This window comes from Meriones unguiculatus, chromosome 3 (genome assembly GCF_030254825.1).
Source record: "Meriones unguiculatus strain TT.TT164.6M chromosome 3, Bangor_MerUng_6.1, whole genome shotgun sequence".
Classification (NCBI taxonomy): domain Eukaryota; kingdom Metazoa; phylum Chordata; class Mammalia; order Rodentia; family Muridae; genus Meriones; species Meriones unguiculatus.
The window spans coordinates 136,021,251-136,039,157 of record NC_083351.1 but is presented as its reverse complement, the minus strand read 5'-3'; the positions used below and the strand labels follow the sequence as shown (position 1 = coordinate 136,039,157).

Sequence of the window (17,907 nt, the reverse complement as noted above, 5' to 3'; positions counted from 1 at the left end):
TTTGGAGGAAGCAGCAGGGATGAAGACCTGAACTGCAGACCTGAAGGGAGGGACAGAGTGAGCGTAAAGGCCCTGAGGTAGAACATGGCGCCACGAGTGCCAGGAAGAGACAGGAGGGCTACTGGGATGGATCCCATCGTCAGCACTGGTGCTGCTGACAGCATAAAGTGGCCCCTGGACAGCTCCTGCTAGGATTCCCAGGCTTTCTCTGAGTCCTTGCTGTGGCTCAGCCTTTGCAGCCTGCCTGCTTGTGAGATGTTTTCCAACAGCCTCACTCAGCACCTTCAGACGGGCCCTCAGACTGATGGCTTGTTTACATCTCTGATAGCTGTGTTCTCATTAGGAGCAGTTGACAGATCAAAACAGCATCTCTTGGACCTTACAGAGCGCTAAGTCGTGCCACGTTTACCTCTGGCTACTAGGCCAATGATGGCTGAGATTTGCACAAAAGCTACCTGTGGTTATTTAATTGGAAAGAGCTGTTCTCGTTAAGGACTCTAAGCTGAGCAAACCGAGACCCTGGAGGGGAAGAGCAAGAGCTTTAATTACAGCCGCCTGCTCATTTGCTGCTTGCTGATGGATGTCAACTGACTGCAAGACCTCACTCGTGTGGGACAGCGTGGCGTCCTGCCTCCCAGGGCTGCTGTGAGTGTGCCCTGGTCCTGACACCAATGCTGGAGCCTGGTCGTGCTGGCCAGCAGTACTTCACACTCTGCCCAGCAGCTCTAAACTGACGGAGGCGGGGCCCTGCCCTCCCCACCCTCCTCTGCCATCCCTGTCACCAGCAGGCCAGGGAAGGCGTATCCTCAGGACTCAGAGGGCACTGAACTGCCATTTAGGTGCTGCATTGCTTTACTCCAAGGCTTATGGTCCTGGTGCCTCTAGGAATGCCCAGTATACTTAACACTTCCTGTATGACCACCCCATCAGCTGACCGGCAAACACGAGGCTCATGGCACAGCCCCAGGAGACAGCTTACACTTTCCAGGCTAGTCTCACGCTCTGTCCTTTTAAACTAAACTTTGAATCTTGAGATCATGACAGACTCACGCATGGTCTTAAGAAATAGTGAAAGCTGGGCTCCATTGGCAGGCTGTTTGCCTAGCATGTATGAAGCCCTGGGTTCAGCCTACCCCCTCCCCCAAACTGCCTAAAACCAGGCAAGGTGATGCATTTTGTAAAGCCAGGACTTGGGAGGTAGAGGATCAAAAGTTGAAGTTCATTCTCAGCTACAGTGTGACTTTAAGGTCAGCCTAGAGGTCAGAAAGCAACTTAGGAGTTATTTCTCTCGAGTTCTAGGAATGAACTCAAATCATCAGGCTGGGCAACAAGCAACTTTATCCTCCCAGCCACCTTGTCAGCCCAGTAACCATATACTGACTTTGATACAGTCAGTAGGGATGTTTCTGTTGACATCGCTATAAGGAAACATTGTTTCAGCCATGTTGTCTTCCTATAGTTGTAGCCACCTCCCTTCTATCTGGACTACCCATCGCTTTGCAAGCTTAGGAGCTGAACCCATTTCCTTTTCTCAAGTTCTGAATTTCCAGAGTGTTGTCAAAACGGAATCACAAAGTGGCATTTTGAATTATCCTCAGCATAATTTCTGGCTACCCACTGAGGATGTGCGTTTGTAAATAAGTCATATCTTTTTATGGCTGAGTAGTACTCTATGGCTAGTTTAGGGTTACTGTGAGTGGATAAATCTGACATAATCATTTATATAGATAGATTTGGGTGTGAATATTTTAATTCCTCAAGGATATATATATATATATAGCTTCTGTGGAAGTTACATATTTCATTAAAGAGCCTCCATCCCAGACTGGCTATCCTATTTTGTATTCTCATCAACATGGTCAGAGTGATCCCATTCCATAGTTCTCTCTAGAATTAGCTACTGTCATTTTTTTAAATAGCCGTTTTGATGCAGTTTGTGTGTGGTGTCTCATTGTGGTTTTAATTTGCATTTTCCCAAAGGCTGGTTATGCCAAATGCTTTCTCGGGTGCTACTGTAGGTCATTCTGAGTAGGTGACTCTTCTGGTCATTTCTCACTCTCTGATGGAGCCATGGAGTGCTTTGCTGTTGTTCTATAGTCCTATGGGAACTTTTGTCACGTATGTGCTCCAGGAGGTTTCTGGGTCTTTTTCTTTCTTTCTCTCTTTCTTTCTTTCTTTCTTTCTCTCTCTCTCTCTCTCTCTCTCTCTCTCTCTCTCTTTCTTTCTTTCTTTCTTCCTTCCTTCCTTCCTTCCTTTCTTTCTTTTCTTTCCTTCCTTCCTTTCTTCCTTCCTTCCTCTTCCTTCCTTCCTTTCTTTCTTTCTTTCTTTCTTTCTTTCTTTCTTTCTTTCTCTCTCTCTTCTTTCTTTCTATCTTTCTTTCTCTTTCTGTTCTCTCACTTTTTTTGGTGTTGTTCTTAATACTTTTAGCAGGATGTTTTTTCAGAGCGCAAGTTTTACTTTGATGGGGTTCGGCTTGCCAGCTCCTCCCTTCTATGCATCACGCTTTGATGCCCTCAGACTCCTACCTTGCTCTACTTACAAATTATTATTTTTTCCTGCATCTTCTTTTTCCCTCATAAAATTTCTTACATTTACTCTCATATTGACTTTCACACACACCCAAAGTTCTGCAGTCCTTTGTTGACAGACTGACTCCCAGACATGTTCCTGTCAAAACCTAGTTGTGCCCATCTGTGTAACTCCATTTCCGGTTCTGTTTTACTGACCTATGTCTGTCTCTGTCCACACGCGGTCCCAATCACTGTGGCTGCACTGAATCTCAAGTCCAGAGTGACTCATTTTAACTCATAGCCCAGAATTGCTTTCTAGTTTCTTTGCCTTCCGTGAGAATATTAGAGAGCCTCCTTGGCCAGCTTTCCCTTAGTAAACCGGACATTGTGGTGTTTTCCATGACAGTAAACACAGCTCTGTGCTGTCGTTTTACTGTTTTGTAACGTGTGAATGCAGCTTCATTTATCCAACCCATCTTCCACTGTTGGAGACTTAGGGATTTGTAATTTTTATTTACTTTGTTTTTCCTGTTATGGACAGTAGTGTCATCAATACCCAAAAGCCAAGTCTGTCTCTGAAACCATTCAACCATTCCCTAAGGAGTGACACCGCTGATGAAGATGTGGCTCTGTGGATGGAGCTGTTGTGTCCAGAGCTGCGGCTGTTCCCCCTGAGAGTGTGGTCAGTGTGAGCATGGTCTCCACACTGTCCTCCCTCACTTGAACCCTTGATGCAGAGCAGATGGGAAATGGATCCAGTATCTCCTCTTTCTGAAAGGTTCCTCACCCCTCCGTTGGACTACCTGCTCTCTGGGAACCGCTTTTCCTTTCTGGGCCAGAGGCACTCACAAGGCCTGTGTGGCTCCCACCTCCATGCTCAGTGCAAAGGCCTCTCCCAGCCCGGAGGGGCCTGTGACTGCTTTAAGAAAATCCTTCCAGGGCTTCAAAGAGTAATAGGATCGCTTTCTGGAATGCTTGTTAAAATTCTTGAATATGTTTAAGGGATTTACATGTTCAAAGAGAGAATGATTTCTGTTTGATGTTCACAAAAGATGGTTTTCCTCGTTTCCTGTGAATTTAAATAATTTGCCTGATTTCGGGTAGAAGACCACAAGACTCTCCTCTTGTGGTCTAGATGTGGTATTTGTTAGAAGCAACACCCCCTCACGCCCCCTTCTCCCCCCCAACTCTCCACCCCCGTGACTAACTGCAGGGGAGGATGTGTGTGTAAATGTTTCGGAAATATGTTTTCAAACAAGCGGCCATCTGAAAGTTGTCAAGATGGGAGAAAGATGGCGCCAGCCTTGCATAAGGAAATTTGATTTTTTTTTTAAACAATCACACACAAGGAAATAGAACTATCATTTTAAGTAATCATTAATGATGACCGATGAGGACCTTCCAGAATAAATGGAAATCAGCACACCCCCCCACCTTGTGGACACAGTGGAAAACACCGAGTTTTGTCACTAAACACAGTTCTGAGGAAACTCTGGTGTGTGTACTCAGAACTCACACATCTGGCTGATTCTGACGTCCTTAAGCTACAGGGTCCCTGGCACAGGGCTTTGAAATGGTTAAGAACTTGGGAATACTACTAAAACTTCTTCCAGAACAAGAAAATCTTGCTGGGGACATGCCAGAAACATGGAGAGAGAGGAAGGTTCCACTCCAGATAGACCTTGGTGGTCCTTGCTTCTGTCCATGTGGGTTCTGCCTGACCCCCTGAGCTGCTTCTGGGCAAACACGACTGGCACCCAGACCAGCAAACAAAGAAAAATGCAAAGCATTTGGGAGATAGTTTTCTCCCAGCACGGAAGCAGGCTGCAGTTGACCTCGCGCTAAGGGGTCCATGGCTGTGCATGCAATGCCGCAGTGTCCTGCAGACCAGTGCTTGTGCCTCTGTCCCTCAGGGATGCTCTGTGACTGAGGTCAGCCGTGCTGCCCACCAGCCCTGCTGCCTTCTGCAGACCCAGCCTGCACAAGTCTGTCTTCTCCCACCAGCCTGCACCCAGCAGCACCATAGGACTACAAGCTCCAGGAGACCAGGAGTTTCACCCAGCTGCCTTTGCTGTGCTCAGCACGGAGCCAGTGTCCCTCCCACTCACAGTCTCTCTGGGCAGAGAACAGGGTTCGTGGCAAACAGAAGCTGGGGGATCCAGGCACTGGGGTCATGGGGCCTGGCACAGGCTGACTGACTTGGAGCACTGCTTCTCCAGGTCCAATTCTCTAGGCCCGGGATTCCCGGTGTTCATATGAATACATTTTACCTGACTCCTTGGTGTGGGCCCTGGAACCAACATTCTGCAAAGCTGCATAAGCCTTTTTCTATCCCTTGGGTTCTTCACAGGGATAAACTGTCACAATTTAAGGAAAATGATAAACTGAATTTCATAAAGTAAACTTTTGTTTCCCAGAAAAATTCCAATAATAACATAAAAAATACATAGCTAAAAATATTCACAATGCAAATTTTTGACAAAGGACTTGTATCCAGCATATATAAGGAATGTTTATAATGCAACAACAAGAACAAATGGACAAAATGATGCTAAGATAATAGCATAAGCTCATTACAGCCCATTCTTACTGTGACTAGAAATTCTAAATAGAACATACAAGCTGCTATGTGAGAACTCTAAAAGGTGAGTGAATGCAGATTGGAAAAAAAGAGAATAACTGTGAACAGACATGTGCTGGGCAGAGTTCTTCCCTCCTTCCTTCTCTCTTTTCTTCTCTTCCTCTCCTTCACACCTCCTCCCTCTTCTTCTCTTGTTTTTCTTCCTTCCCCACTTTTCATAGAAATAGCAGAGGCAAAAGGATACCGCACAAGAAAGCCAACTTTCTAGTCAAAAGAATCTGATGAGGGGCCCCTCTGGAAAGAGGACGTGAGGAATATCCAGGAATATAGATAGTCGAAATGTGGTCCCTAATCTGTGCAAGTATCCAAGGGCTCACCCTGACACCTGAGCCATGCACAAATCACACACCCAAACTGGCAGGGCGAAACCTTGAGAGCCAAACTGAAGTGTAAACCATGTGCACATCTTTCTAACATACGTGCTGAATAGTGCATGCTTGGGACAGCCCCAAATCAGGACAGCAATTGGGACTGGAACCGCTGTCCACACAAGGCAAAGCTGAACCTGAGCTTGAACCTAAGCAAAGTGAAGACCTGCTAGAATGAAAACACCAGTGTTCCTCAGACAGAGGATTATGAATAGAACCCAAAGTCTACACACAGTAACATTCCCATCTCTAGAATAATCCAAATCTACCCAGTATGCAAAAGAGCCAGGAAAGCAAGGCCAGTTCTCAAGGGAAAAGAGTACATCCAGATCCCAAGGTGAGTCATGCTGCTGGATTACTAGACAAAGACTTCAAAGAGGCTGCGGTAAGGCCATGCTTCATGAGATCCAGAGAAACACATAAGAGGAATAAGAAGGCATATGTCCACACCTTAGAAACACATTTAAAAAGAGCAGATGGAAGGGGTAGGATTGAAAAATATAAAGCCTGAACTTAAAATCTCCCAGTGGGAGAATCAGCAGCTAGAGAAAAGGGTGCAGATAGAATGGGCCAGCAGAAATCATGTAGTCTGAGGAATAGGGAGAACGAGGCTTTTAACAACGAGCCTTGGGGACAAATGAGAAAGCATTTTTAGGATTTCATGATATGTTTGTTGTTCAATTTCTGGAAGAAGAGGAGAAACAGAGTGGGAAAAAATGGTTGAAGAAATAAAGGCCCAGAGTTGGTAAAAGATAGAAGCTGGCATACTCAGGAAGCTTTGTGTACCCCAAGAGGATGTGCTCTGTGAAGATCATGTCTGGGCACAGCATGAACTACTGAAAGATAAGAAGGGTTTGCTCAGAACAAAGGAATGAGACACAGTTCACAGTGGGCAGTGATGTGTCCAATGCAGGGCCATTGACATCGGGCCTGGTGGCTTACACAGCAACAGGACCACAGTCAGCAGTGTGTGAGGAAGGGAAGCCAATAAAAATAATCGTTTTTTTACAATTACGCAATGTTCTAGGAGGTATAAAGCCATGTACAGTGATGGTAGGTGGCAGGGTTCCTGGGGAAGGTGAGGGACGAAGGAAGAAGGGAGGGAGGTGTCGTGTGACATTCCTACGGAAACATGAACAAATATCTACTCAGCCCGGGTAGGAAACCAGCAAAGTATGGATACCGACCCCCAAATTACAGTTTTGTGAACCAATGTGTTTTTCTGTGTTACTGACAGGAGTGTAGGTGAAGGGTTGGTTACTCACAGGAGCAGAAATGACTCAAAAATAGCTGTGTCACCAAAGCCCACCCCAGCATGGGTGCTAACTTACAGAAGCTGGGGACCTGGAGCTCACTACATAGCCTACCGGAAGGTTGGCAGGTTGGAAAGTGTCTTTCCAAGGTGGCTCAGTTGGGTGGAGCCTCTTCAGGTGGCTTCTTGTCTCTGCTTCTTCCAGGCAGCTCAGGTTGCCTAACAGTGTCTCAACAGTCCCACTGTTTATATAACCTTGGGAAGGGCGGAGCCTAGTGAATCTTTTCAGTTTTAGGGCTTTTGGGGGCTAATGAATAGTTTAGTTCTGAGTTTAATGAGCTTCTCTGCAGGATGGGATGTTTCCCCCTCCCCACTGAATACCCTGTTATTTCATTTCCTTTTGTAAGTCATAACAACTTCATTCAAAGATGGAAGGTTTTACCCTTAAAGGAAACCACCACACAACAGAAAGAAAGGAGGGGAGAGCATGAGATGAAGCTGGGCGGATTAAAAAGTACATGACAAAGTGTTGAGGGTTATAAAAATGTACCTTGACTGTGAGAGTAGCCTATTAGGTTTAGATCTATATAAGAACTGATCCCATTTACACTTTGAACAAACCCAACTTAATGCACTTTAGTTACAGCCAGTTATTGGGATGAGCAAATGGCATGAAGAAGACTCAAGACATGGAAACATGCAGGTTGGCATCATGCACATGAAAAGCCTCCCAACGTGTCCGGTCATCACACGTCAGCTACTTCTCTGCTGCAGGGCTGAGACACTGTGGCCAGAGGCAGCTGTCAGAAGGGAGAGTTTATTAGGGGTCCAGAGGGGTTGGAGCCCACCATGGCAGGGAGGCCCAGCAGCAGGTGGTAGGCTTGGCAGTGGGAATGGGAAGCTAAAATAGAGAGGGAACTGGGAACAGGAGGATTTTAATCTCGAAGTCTGCCCCACTTCCTCCCCTAAAACTCCTCAAACAGCACCACCAACTGGGGACCAGGTGTTTAAATGCCATGGACTATGGGAGGAAAGAGGGAATATTTCTCCTTCAAATATACGACTGAAGACAGAACTAACCCTGAAATGAGAGAGCGTTACAAGACCACAAGGATGGCCGTGATTTTAAAGTGCTGGTAGGAATGTGATGAAAACAGAATCTCCGTAGGTCTCTGAGGGGAATAGAAAGATCACAAAGTGTACCCGCTTTGAAAACAATTAAGCCAAGCCTTATTTAAGCATACATTTGCTGTGTAGCCAGAGAAATACAGAGCATGCCGACATGATATTTTGTATACAGCTCTTCATTGCAGTAGGATTTGTGTTGAAAATTGAAGTGTCCATGCTGTGCTCGGGTGTGTGTATAGACTGCTCTAGCATAGAAAGATGTGATGCCCATCAGCAAAGAGGATCAAAGAACAGACGGCCAGGAAGATGAGTCTACACTGTGCCAACGAAAGACAGCTGTGCTCCCCAAGTTCCTACTGTGTGATTCCACCTCTTCTAGAACAAGAAGTAGCATTAGAAAGCAGATCTGGGTGTGGTGAAGCCCATCTTTAATGCCAGATGTGAGAGGCGGAGGCAGGAGGAACAGAAGTTCAAGGTCATCCTTCACTACATAGCAGATTTGAGGCCAGCCTGATCGACAGGAGGCCCCGTTTTAAAAGGGGTGCCTGTGGTGGATGGAGAAATGTTTACAACTGTAACTTCTGCTCCAGGGTATCAAATACCCTCCCCAGCCTCCCAGAGCACTGCATGCACACGGTACACACATTCATAAAGCATGCATAAATATACATAAAATAAATATAATAGTTTTTCAATAAAAAAGCAAACTCAGTAGTGCCTTGGAGCTATTTCTTAGGGGCTCCACTGGATGTACTGATTTAACGATATTAGCCTTAAGTTGACTCTATAACATGAACTAAAGGTAAAAAAGGCCGAAAGAATACAAACTATATATTTGTACCGAGAGAGTCAAAGAGATGAATATAAAAATAAATGTAGACACTGATTTGAGCTTTAAAAGTTAATCATTTGAGTTATTGTGGTATTTCAAACCAATTTGGGGCAGATATAGTTACAAATGACATTGTCAGTTGGCTATTCCAGTTATAAAATTAAGATCTATATCCCATTTATTAAAAGTAATAAATTCCACCTAGATTAAAGAGTCAAGCCATTCTTTTAAAATAAAGTCACCCTAAATGAGTAGGCAGTAGAGGCCTCCGAGTGAGCAGGTGCAGTGGAGGAGAACCATGCCTGTGCCCTTCTGACTCCAAGGCTGGCAGAGAGGACCAAGGAGCACCGTTAGAGTGGCCCAGTGTGGCTCCAGACTCCTAGGAAGGGGTCAGCAGTGCCGGATCCATCCCCGTTAGCAGGAACACCAGGCATGCTACAGGACCCAGGATGGCGGCTCTGAGACAGGAAATGGACACTGTATAGTGTTTAGTCCTGGGACCTGCTCCCTTGGCAGGCGACTTGGAAAGAGCCATGGTGGGGTGCCTCAGTCATGGCCCAAGTGGAGTAAGAGGTCAGGGCATCAAGTGAGTTAAGATGCACGCAGCACTGGCTGCTCACTGGGTGCCCTGCAGTCAGTGGGCAGGACTGTGGAGGCCTTTGTCTTCTTCTGCCCCAGGGAGGGTCACTCTGTGGTCTCCCGGCACAGGTCTCTGGTGAGTCCCTGGCCCCAGAGGAAAGAGCTGATCTGACTGCAGATGTTTCCATTCTTTGTTCCCCTCGTCTCTGGGGAGCATCTGGATTAAGCTGACTTAAAAGGCAGGTGAGGAGCACAGGTGCTGGGTGGAGGGAAGATGTCTCCATGGCGACAGAGCCATCTGGCTCTCTTGCCTGGCATCAGGCCTTGTGACTTCATGGTGGAATCTTCTCTCAATGGACAGGAGGGGTTGCCAGGTGAAGAGGAGGTTCACAGGGAAGGCTTTCACACCCCCCCCAACACACACACCCTGCTCTAGTCTGAGGATTAAGCTTCTTAGTGACTTGGGGCTACCGCCAGCTCCAGCCAGGACAGCGGCAAGTGCTGGTGAGTATGAGCAGCCTAGCACATGGAGCATTCAACGCTGAAGCCCTCTGGAAGTTGATATGGTCATATGTAGTCTCCTTCACCCAAGCCTAGCAGGGGAAGAGGAGCCAGGGCCCCAGAAAGAAAGAAAAAAAAAGCATGGGTCTCTTCCCATCCCCAGGACAGTCTGTCCTGGTTGGCACCCCCTCCATGGCAGGAAGGATAAGCCATAGTGGGAGTTGCTATAGGGACTTCCATAGAAAGTGCCAGTAGGACCCTCCAACCCAACAAGGAGCCGTCCAGCCCGCTGACACGTTAGGCTCCTAAGGCTGCTTTAACTGCTGCAATCCTGGTGGCTTCAAATGATGGCAGTTCATTCCCACACCTTGTTGGGGGTCTGAAGCCTAAGGTCAAGCGTCAATAGAGTTAGTTCCCTCTTGGGGCTCCAAGGGAGAAAGAAGCTGTTCTCTGCCCTTCTTCTGGCTTCTGGTGATGGAATGGTGATCTGGCATTCCTTGGCCATGGCATCACCACTCTGGTCTCTGCCACGTGAGATCATCCCATGGCGTGCTCCCTGAGCATCTGTGTCCAAGTTTCCCGCTCCTGGATTTAGGGTATGCCGTAACCCAGTAGGAATCCTCCTGACTCGGTTGCATCTGCTAAGATCATACAAATCAGGAAGCGTGTAGTCACCGTGCCAGGGCTTAGGGCTGACATGTACGGTACAGGGAACATGTATTACACACATGTACAGTGAGGAACATTGGCTTCATGGGGGCAGATTGTGCTCAACCTGTTTCCCCAGCACAGTGCAGTGGAAGAGGCAAGGCCATCCCCTTAGACCTTCTGAGGATTAAGAGTAAGTAGAGGCATTCTTCAGAGTGCCAGATGTGTGCTCTGGTCCCTCATCTCCATGGCCACCACCTCTCCAGGAGTTACATGACATTTGGGCTGTTACGGTCCAGCACTGATTGTATGTGTGACAAAGAAGGTGATTCAAGAGGAGTCAGGAAAGCCAGCGGCCAGACCATAATAGACTTTCCTGTGAAACCCACAGTCTGTACGTTGGAGCAGCTTGAGGTCTCTGGAAATGGTCCAAATGGGCAATGATGGAAATGGGAGACCCCAGGCCTCTCTCTCCCCCAGCCAAGAAGGAACCCCCCATTTCCTTCTCTGCCTCTTCATAAGACATGGCTTCTCTCCTCACCAACCCTGAGGCAGCAGGAACTTAGATGCTAGCCAAGCCCTGGTGGATGTTCTCATTCTCTCTCGTTCTCCCCCCTCCCCTTCTCCTTCCTCTCTCCCCCTCCAGTGTATGGGTGTTTTGTCTGCACATGTGTCTCTGAGTGCCTGCCTGATGCTTGTGGAGTCCAGAAGGGGGCATTGGATCTTCCCAGAAATGGAGTTACAAATGGCTGTTAGCCACCACGAAGGGACTTGAATCTAGGTCCTCTGGAAGAGCACCCAGTGTTCTTAATCTCTGAGCCGTCTTTCCTGCCCCACCTTTGTCTCCTTATCTTCTTCCTTCCATTCTTTTTTGTCCACTGTGTACCAGTAGAGACAGAAGTCATTTAGATAGACTGGACTTGCCTTGATGAAGCTTATAATTAATGGGATGCAAGATAACAACAACATCACCCCAAAACAATTCAGGAAAGTGCTGCCTGACAGAGGGGCTACATCAAAGAACAAGTGTCCTGGCTTTGAAGGATGTCAGTCAATAAGGTGATGTGACTAAGCCAGGGAGGTGAAGGAAGCGAAGCTGACCAGGGAGTCTGAGATCAGGAGGTTAGAATAAGGAACTATTTCTTGTTTTTTTCATGGAAAGGTGTCAGGGGCACAACCACCTTAGGTGCAGAATAGGCAGGAAAAGCAGGCAGATCAGTGAAGGCGTTTCTGTGACAGAAAAGTTAGCAGTCATAGATGGGCAGGCTGGGAGGACTCCTCTGAGGCCAGAGGGCCTGTGACGCTCCCGCAGGGTCAAGTGTGGTCTCATTGAGGGTCTGGAGGGTCTGGGGCAGGACATGCTGAGCCCAGCCAGCAGGGAGAGAAGTGAAATGAAGTTAGAGGGCTCAGGGTTTTCTGAGGACATGGTTTAGAGTGCTGCTGGACTTCCCTCAGAGGGAAACCCTGATCCTGTATGGACCCTATGAGCCCCCACAAATATAGGCAGGACTTGGGGGGTGGGGAATGAGCAGGCAGCACTAGCCAATGGGTACCCTCTCTTCTCAGACAATGCAGAAGGCTGAGTCCAGTGCTTTGAGCTCTCTGAGGCCCCTGTTGGAGGACGACTCAGGATGCTTGTCCCAGCAGGCCACCAGTCCACAGGACCAGGAGCCACTTGGCTCTCCCAGGCTCTCCGAAGTGGGCTCGCAGTACCTGCCTTTCTTCTGCATATATGAGCAGCCCCTGGCTGTGGAGGAGCTGACCCAGCCCGCTGAAGTCTGCCCAGGCCACGAAGCTGCCTGCAGCTGCAGAGAGGATGTGTTCCCCGAGGACTCGGCGCCACCTGATGGCTTCTTCCCATACTACCGCTCCCAGGAAGAATGTCTTCCCAGTGCCACCCCTCCAGGCTGCTGGTATCTGGGCTCCAGAGAGCCCCTTCCAGGAAGCCGAGCACAGGATGGCTGCTGCAAAGTGACAGCCAGGGATGGATGCCCTGTGAGTTTGAAGAGGCCACAGGAGGGCAGGCAGCACCAAATCTAGACACCTACCCCTGGCCCATATCCTAGTGAGGCCTTGGCCAGTTCCCTGATAGCACAGTAGCTATGGGCACAGCTGTACCTCAGTTCCCCCATCTCAGGAAAGTGGATACAGAATTACAGTCCTTCAAGAAAAAGGCCTGAAACCAGAGCTGGGCCCACAGAAACATCTGGTGATTTTTGAAATTTGTTAGACACCCAGATATTGGATGTGTGCCATCTCATGTAATCCTAATGACCCCATGAGACAGGGCTAATGGCTATTTATGAGGAAGACATTGTTTAGAGAATCAAAGGGCCATGGCCCAGGTCACCCAGCTGGCAAGTGCCAAGCCTGGGTTTTTATCCAGACCTTCTACTCTAATGAGCAAACCCTCCTCACAACCACATGGCTGGGCGCGGGGTCCAGAAACTGCCGAAGTGGGCTAGGTGGTGAGGTGAAAGGCCAGAACCAGGCTTTCCCATAGAAGCCCCTGGATGTGTAAGCAACATTACCAACTGCCACTCCCCCTCCCCCCCCACATACTCCATAGGCCTGGGTCCTGCCTCCCTCCCTGATTGCCCTTGTAGAGCTATAGGCCAGGGTCCATCTTGGCATCTGGGCCTGAAACTGGCTTCCCTTTTTTTCCTCACCCAGTCTTCCTTGGCAGGGCCAGACCTCAACTCAGGGCTTTCACCCTCTCCGGCCTGCTGTCCCTTCTTAGGAGGGTTCATGTGTGAAGGCGACCAGGATGCCCCTCTCCCCAGGGACCATGTTCTTGGCGCCTCAGGATTTGTACCCTATTACAGAAGCCCTGAAGAGAGGCTGCACATCAGCCCCACGCTTCCCTGCTCTGGGCTGGGGAGCTCACAGGAGTGATCCAACCTGGTGCTGAGAAGGCCTGAGAAGGCACAGGAGTGAAAGCAGCAGGGACTTCTGGGGAATATTCCAGCACCTTCTGGTCAGTGAGGGACAAAGGCAATCGGAAATGAGGCCCCCACGGCTCAGGCCATTTGCCCTGGTGTCGCCGGAGCTGGCCTGGTGTCCAGGCCTCAGACCCTCAGTATTCCTCTGCCCTGGGGTGGAAAGAGGTCTTCTATAAGACCACCAATAAGGGGGGAATCCTCTTTTCCCCTCAGAGGCCCCACAGAAAGAACTTCCCTCGCCTCCACATCTCTATCAGAGCCTGTCGATGGCATGATATTCCACCCTGGCGTGTCCCTCCACACATCTGGGCTTTTCTTTCTCTTTAGCTGCAGAAGGGAGAGGCCCCGTGCCTCATTCAACCACCCAGTGTCACCCCCAGAAACTAACCTTCCTACCCCGTCTACCCTGCTTTATTCTCTGAGGCTGGAAACTTTGCCTGACAGGGCTGGGAGGGGAGGGGAGGTGTCTCAACAGTGGCTGCATTTGGACTTCCTTGTTCCTCCTGTAGCCTGGCCACAGGGAGCAGCGGCTTCCTGAACCACGCGGAGGTACACGAGAACCACTGGCTTTGTAAATAAATAAATCCTACCAGCACAAGGACGGGGTGCCTTATCGGCTCAGTGCAGTGCTTTAGAACCGGGCCCCCAACTCTTCTCTGCGGAGCCTTACAAGCCTTGCCAGACCTGCAGAGAGAATCTCATTCTACAGACGGAGAAACAGGCTCAGTGGAGAAAGCAGGCAGAGGTCAAGTCCAGTCCTGACCTTAGAAGAGGCCCATATGGCGGGATTCCCCTGCAGGGAGCACCAGGGCTGGAACCCAGAGATCCAAGCAAGGCTCCCCACCTACCCGGTCCCACCCTGAGTGCTCCTGGGCCGGCTCTGAAGCTTTAGGGTTTTACTCTTTGACACACACACCCCCCCACACACACAAACACATGCACACCTCTTGTTACTGCATCAGAAGAAATTATTTTGAAGTCCTTTGAAAGTGGCCCCCTTTCAACACGGGGCATTTGCCTTGTGTGGTGATTACACTGACCCTGGGGTAAAAAGCAGTGTTTGTGGGGGGAAGGGGGTGTGTTCAGAGCTGAGAGTGAGCTCCCACGTGAGTGTGAGGACACTGGGTCCTGTCAGGCTCTGTGCAGGCCTTTCCTCTCGGCCACCCGAGAGTCATTCTTCACCATTTAGACTCTGGCTCAAAGTTAAAAGGAAAAAAAACGGGGGGAAACTGGGGGTGTAGGGGAAACCTTAGGATAAGTACTCAGCAGTAAGTGTGGGGTCCTAGTTCCTAAAGCGTGAGGTCCTAAATGAGCATAGACATACCAGACACATCCGAGACCTGCAAGTGGGCGGACCTGGGCTTTGAGTGGAAACAGTGTGCCGATCATTTTAGTCCTTAGTATGCTGCCCTATGCCCCCAGGCTTAACCTCTACCCTCCAAGGACATTTGGAGAGTATGTGTGCCCTGGGGTTGGGGGTCAGCTGAGGTCCTGAAGGCAAACGCTGGCTTGAGAGAAGCGGGCATTCCTGTCTTTGTGGGTACCGTGATGGTCTGTCCACTCAGGGCAGCAGCCATCCTCACCGACCTGGATGCCGCCACCCTGGCTCAGCTCCCAGCCCTGCCATGCAAGGTCCCCCGGCCCTTCAGCATCCTGACCCCCAAGGCAGTGAAGGTCTGCTGAAGCCTACTCGCTCTCCACGCCCGCCGCTCAGGTGTACAGCTGCCTCGAGCCGTTTCCCACTCACAAGCACAAACACCCCCTGCCCCACAGCACCCCGGTCCACCCTCGTTTTCTTTCTGCACCCTGAGCCTCTGCTCTATGGGTAGCTGTGGGTGAGTCTGCAGCTAAGCCTGGGGCTCCTGGAGGGCAGTCACGTGACCCAGCCATCCCCATACCTCAGTTGGCTCCCCAGTGAGGAGAGGTATGGCCCTTGTCACCCTCTTAGACGCTCTTCTTCCACAGGAACCCTTCGATATTAGATCTTCCGGCCTGTGCCCTCTTGTTGTCCATCAACTGAGGAGAAAATGGGGGGGGGGGGGGGGGGTGTGAGGCGGTCCACAGCCCTCAGGACCCGGTAGGGAAGAAAGCTCGGGAGCTCCAGGGTCCTCCGCTGGCATTTTGGGAGATTGTTTCCCCTTCTGATAACAGTCATCTATCTAGGTGCCCTTAGGGTGTGGCACAGATGGCACGCCAACTCTGTGCCATTGATACAGCAGCTGAGGGAGGGGGAGTGAGGGCATTTATGCAGAGGCGTGCGACTTTAGGGAAGTCACTTTCCTCCTGGAGTCCTGGCCGGAAGGAGCTTTTGGGGCTTGGAGTGGAACAGCCGATGGGGCCCAGCAAGCATCACCACTAAGCGGCCTTTAGCGAAAGTGTTTGACCTCCCACCTGAAAGCCTGGAGCAGCACGGCAGAGCCGCATTACAAGCCGCAGGGGGTGCTGAAGCTCTTTTTCCTTGCAGCCCGCAGCTCCCAAGGAGGTTCTCAACCGTCTCTCTGGCACCCCCAGACTCGTCTCTCTGGACCTTTTAACGCAGAGCTCAGCTCCTTACGGGGAGGCGGGAAACCTCTTCCTTCTGGTGACCACGCGGGCCTTTTCCACCCGGCGCTGTGCCGCAGCGCCCTCTCCTGGCACATCTTGTCACGACACACATGGTGTTGCTAGAATTTAACTCTTTGAACACCGCCTTAAGAGGGCACCCACCAGCCCTGCTTTATAAAGACTGACCAGCGGAAGCTGCAGTTGCAGCCTCAACCCTGGTCCGGGTCGCCTAGTCCTCAAAGGCCAATCCATCTTCAATTCAGCCACAGCCACATGTGGCTGCTTCTCAGCTCCTGGCATCTTGCTGGGTAGGCGACAGGGCTGAACACCATCTGAGTATCCTCTTGTCAGACCCCAGAGAGCTGGCGATGGGGAAGGAGCCCTGTGCCCAATGACAAGCTCTCATAGCAACCCTGAAATCAGTGTGGCCTTTTGTTCCCGCAGCCAGCTCAGGAACAATGCAGGCCCAAAGAAAGCCTGTGTGGGGTCCTGCCACAGTCCTGTCATTACTTTCTGCTGGTGGGAAATGGGTCCTCATGATCAGTGTAACAGTCTTGGAAGTAGAAAAGCAGCCAGCACTTAGGAGGGCCCGAAAGAAGTCAGGATTCTGTGGGGCTCTGGGAAGGGCCCACTGGGAGAGGTGTGAGATGGCTGCCTCTTCAGCTCTGCCATGCTTGGGACTCCCTCTTCTGCTGACAGCAGGTGGCCAGCCCTTCAGTCGTTGCCCCCATGGCCTCCCTGTTTAAGAAATCCAAGTGCTGACTGAACATGGGGCCTGTTTAGACCCACAGGACAAGGTAGCACCTTGTTCTCAAAGGCGTACTGTCTGGTGGACAGACCAACTGTAAACCAGAGTGGACAGGCAGCTGGGTGGGTGTGTCCAGCTGAGGTAGAGTATGGTGGTGTGTACTTCAGCAAAGGCCTGGCAGGGGAGGGTGGCTGCCAAGCAGAATCAAGGGAGTAAGGCACCGGGGTTAGCCAGAGAGCAGGGGGGACGGCATCTCCACAAGGGACCAGTACGTACAGTCCCACACAGTAAGGAATGTGGGGTGTGGAGGCCACATTTCCTGGCTGGACTCCAGCTGGACAAAGCTGGGTGGTAGGAGTAAGGAGCAGAAAGGCCACTGGACTGTCTCACAGACCTGCATACGCCTGAATAGGGAACATTAGCGCACGGTGAAGGCCACAGGGTCACTCGAGGACATTGCACAGAGGTGGCCAGAGTGGAGGCCAGGCTTCTGTAGCCTAGCAGAGCAGCCATTGGAGAGAGGGCACAGGATCAGGTCAGAGGGAACAAACAAAGCGCCTATGTCCACCATGCCTCAGCACTGACGGCGCAAGCTCAGGCGTGGTCTGGGCTGCCAGAGTAGAGTGGGCGGTACAGTCACTGAGAAGGGAGAACACAAGGAATTCCTGGCTGGCAGGATGAGGTCCTCGGAGAGAGGAGTAAAGGTCACTCTCAGGTTCGCATGGTAGCTCAGTGGAGTGAGGTTTCCTACACTGAGGGGTATGGAAAGAGCAGACCGGGGACAGTCAGACTTCTCACAAATAGGCTGAGTTGAGATGGAGTGTTTAGCAGAGCAGAGGCTCTGTGCTCAGAAGTGAAGCCTAAGGTACAAATGGAGGAAGGTTCAGAGGTCTCCAAGGAACTCCATATCCAGATTTGGACAGGAGACAAAGGAGGGGTGAAGGAAATCAGGCAAGTGGAAGCAGCCGGCCTTCACCACAAAGCTCAGCAGCTGGCTCAGACGTGCATGGTGGGCACTGGTAGGGACTGAGTCCTTGGCCGAGAGAAGAACTGGAGAGCTGCAGCCTGAATTGTCTGAGCAGATTCAAGGTATGACCAGGAGATCCACACTGTGGAGCCTTCCCCCACTTCTGGAAACACAGCCCTCCTCCAGTGCCCTCCAGTAGCTTCGATGTCGCATCCTAGGCAAACTGTCTCTTCTCTAGCCATTTCCT

The 17,907-nt window shown here is 50.3% G+C and overlaps 1 protein-coding gene across 1 annotated transcript; it reads left to right on the top strand.

The window, feature by feature from the left end:
• The first annotated feature begins 12,028 nt into the window (after positions 1–12,028).
• LOC110557063 (uncharacterized) lies at positions 12,029–13,354 on the top strand. Its single transcript, XM_021651200.1, has 2 exons — positions 12,029–12,454; positions 13,133–13,354. The coding sequence occupies exons 1-2, from the start codon at positions 12,029–12,031 to the stop codon at positions 13,352–13,354; spliced, it is 648 nt and encodes a 215-aa protein (XP_021506875.1).
• Positions 13,355–17,907: the final 4,553 nt, after the last annotated feature.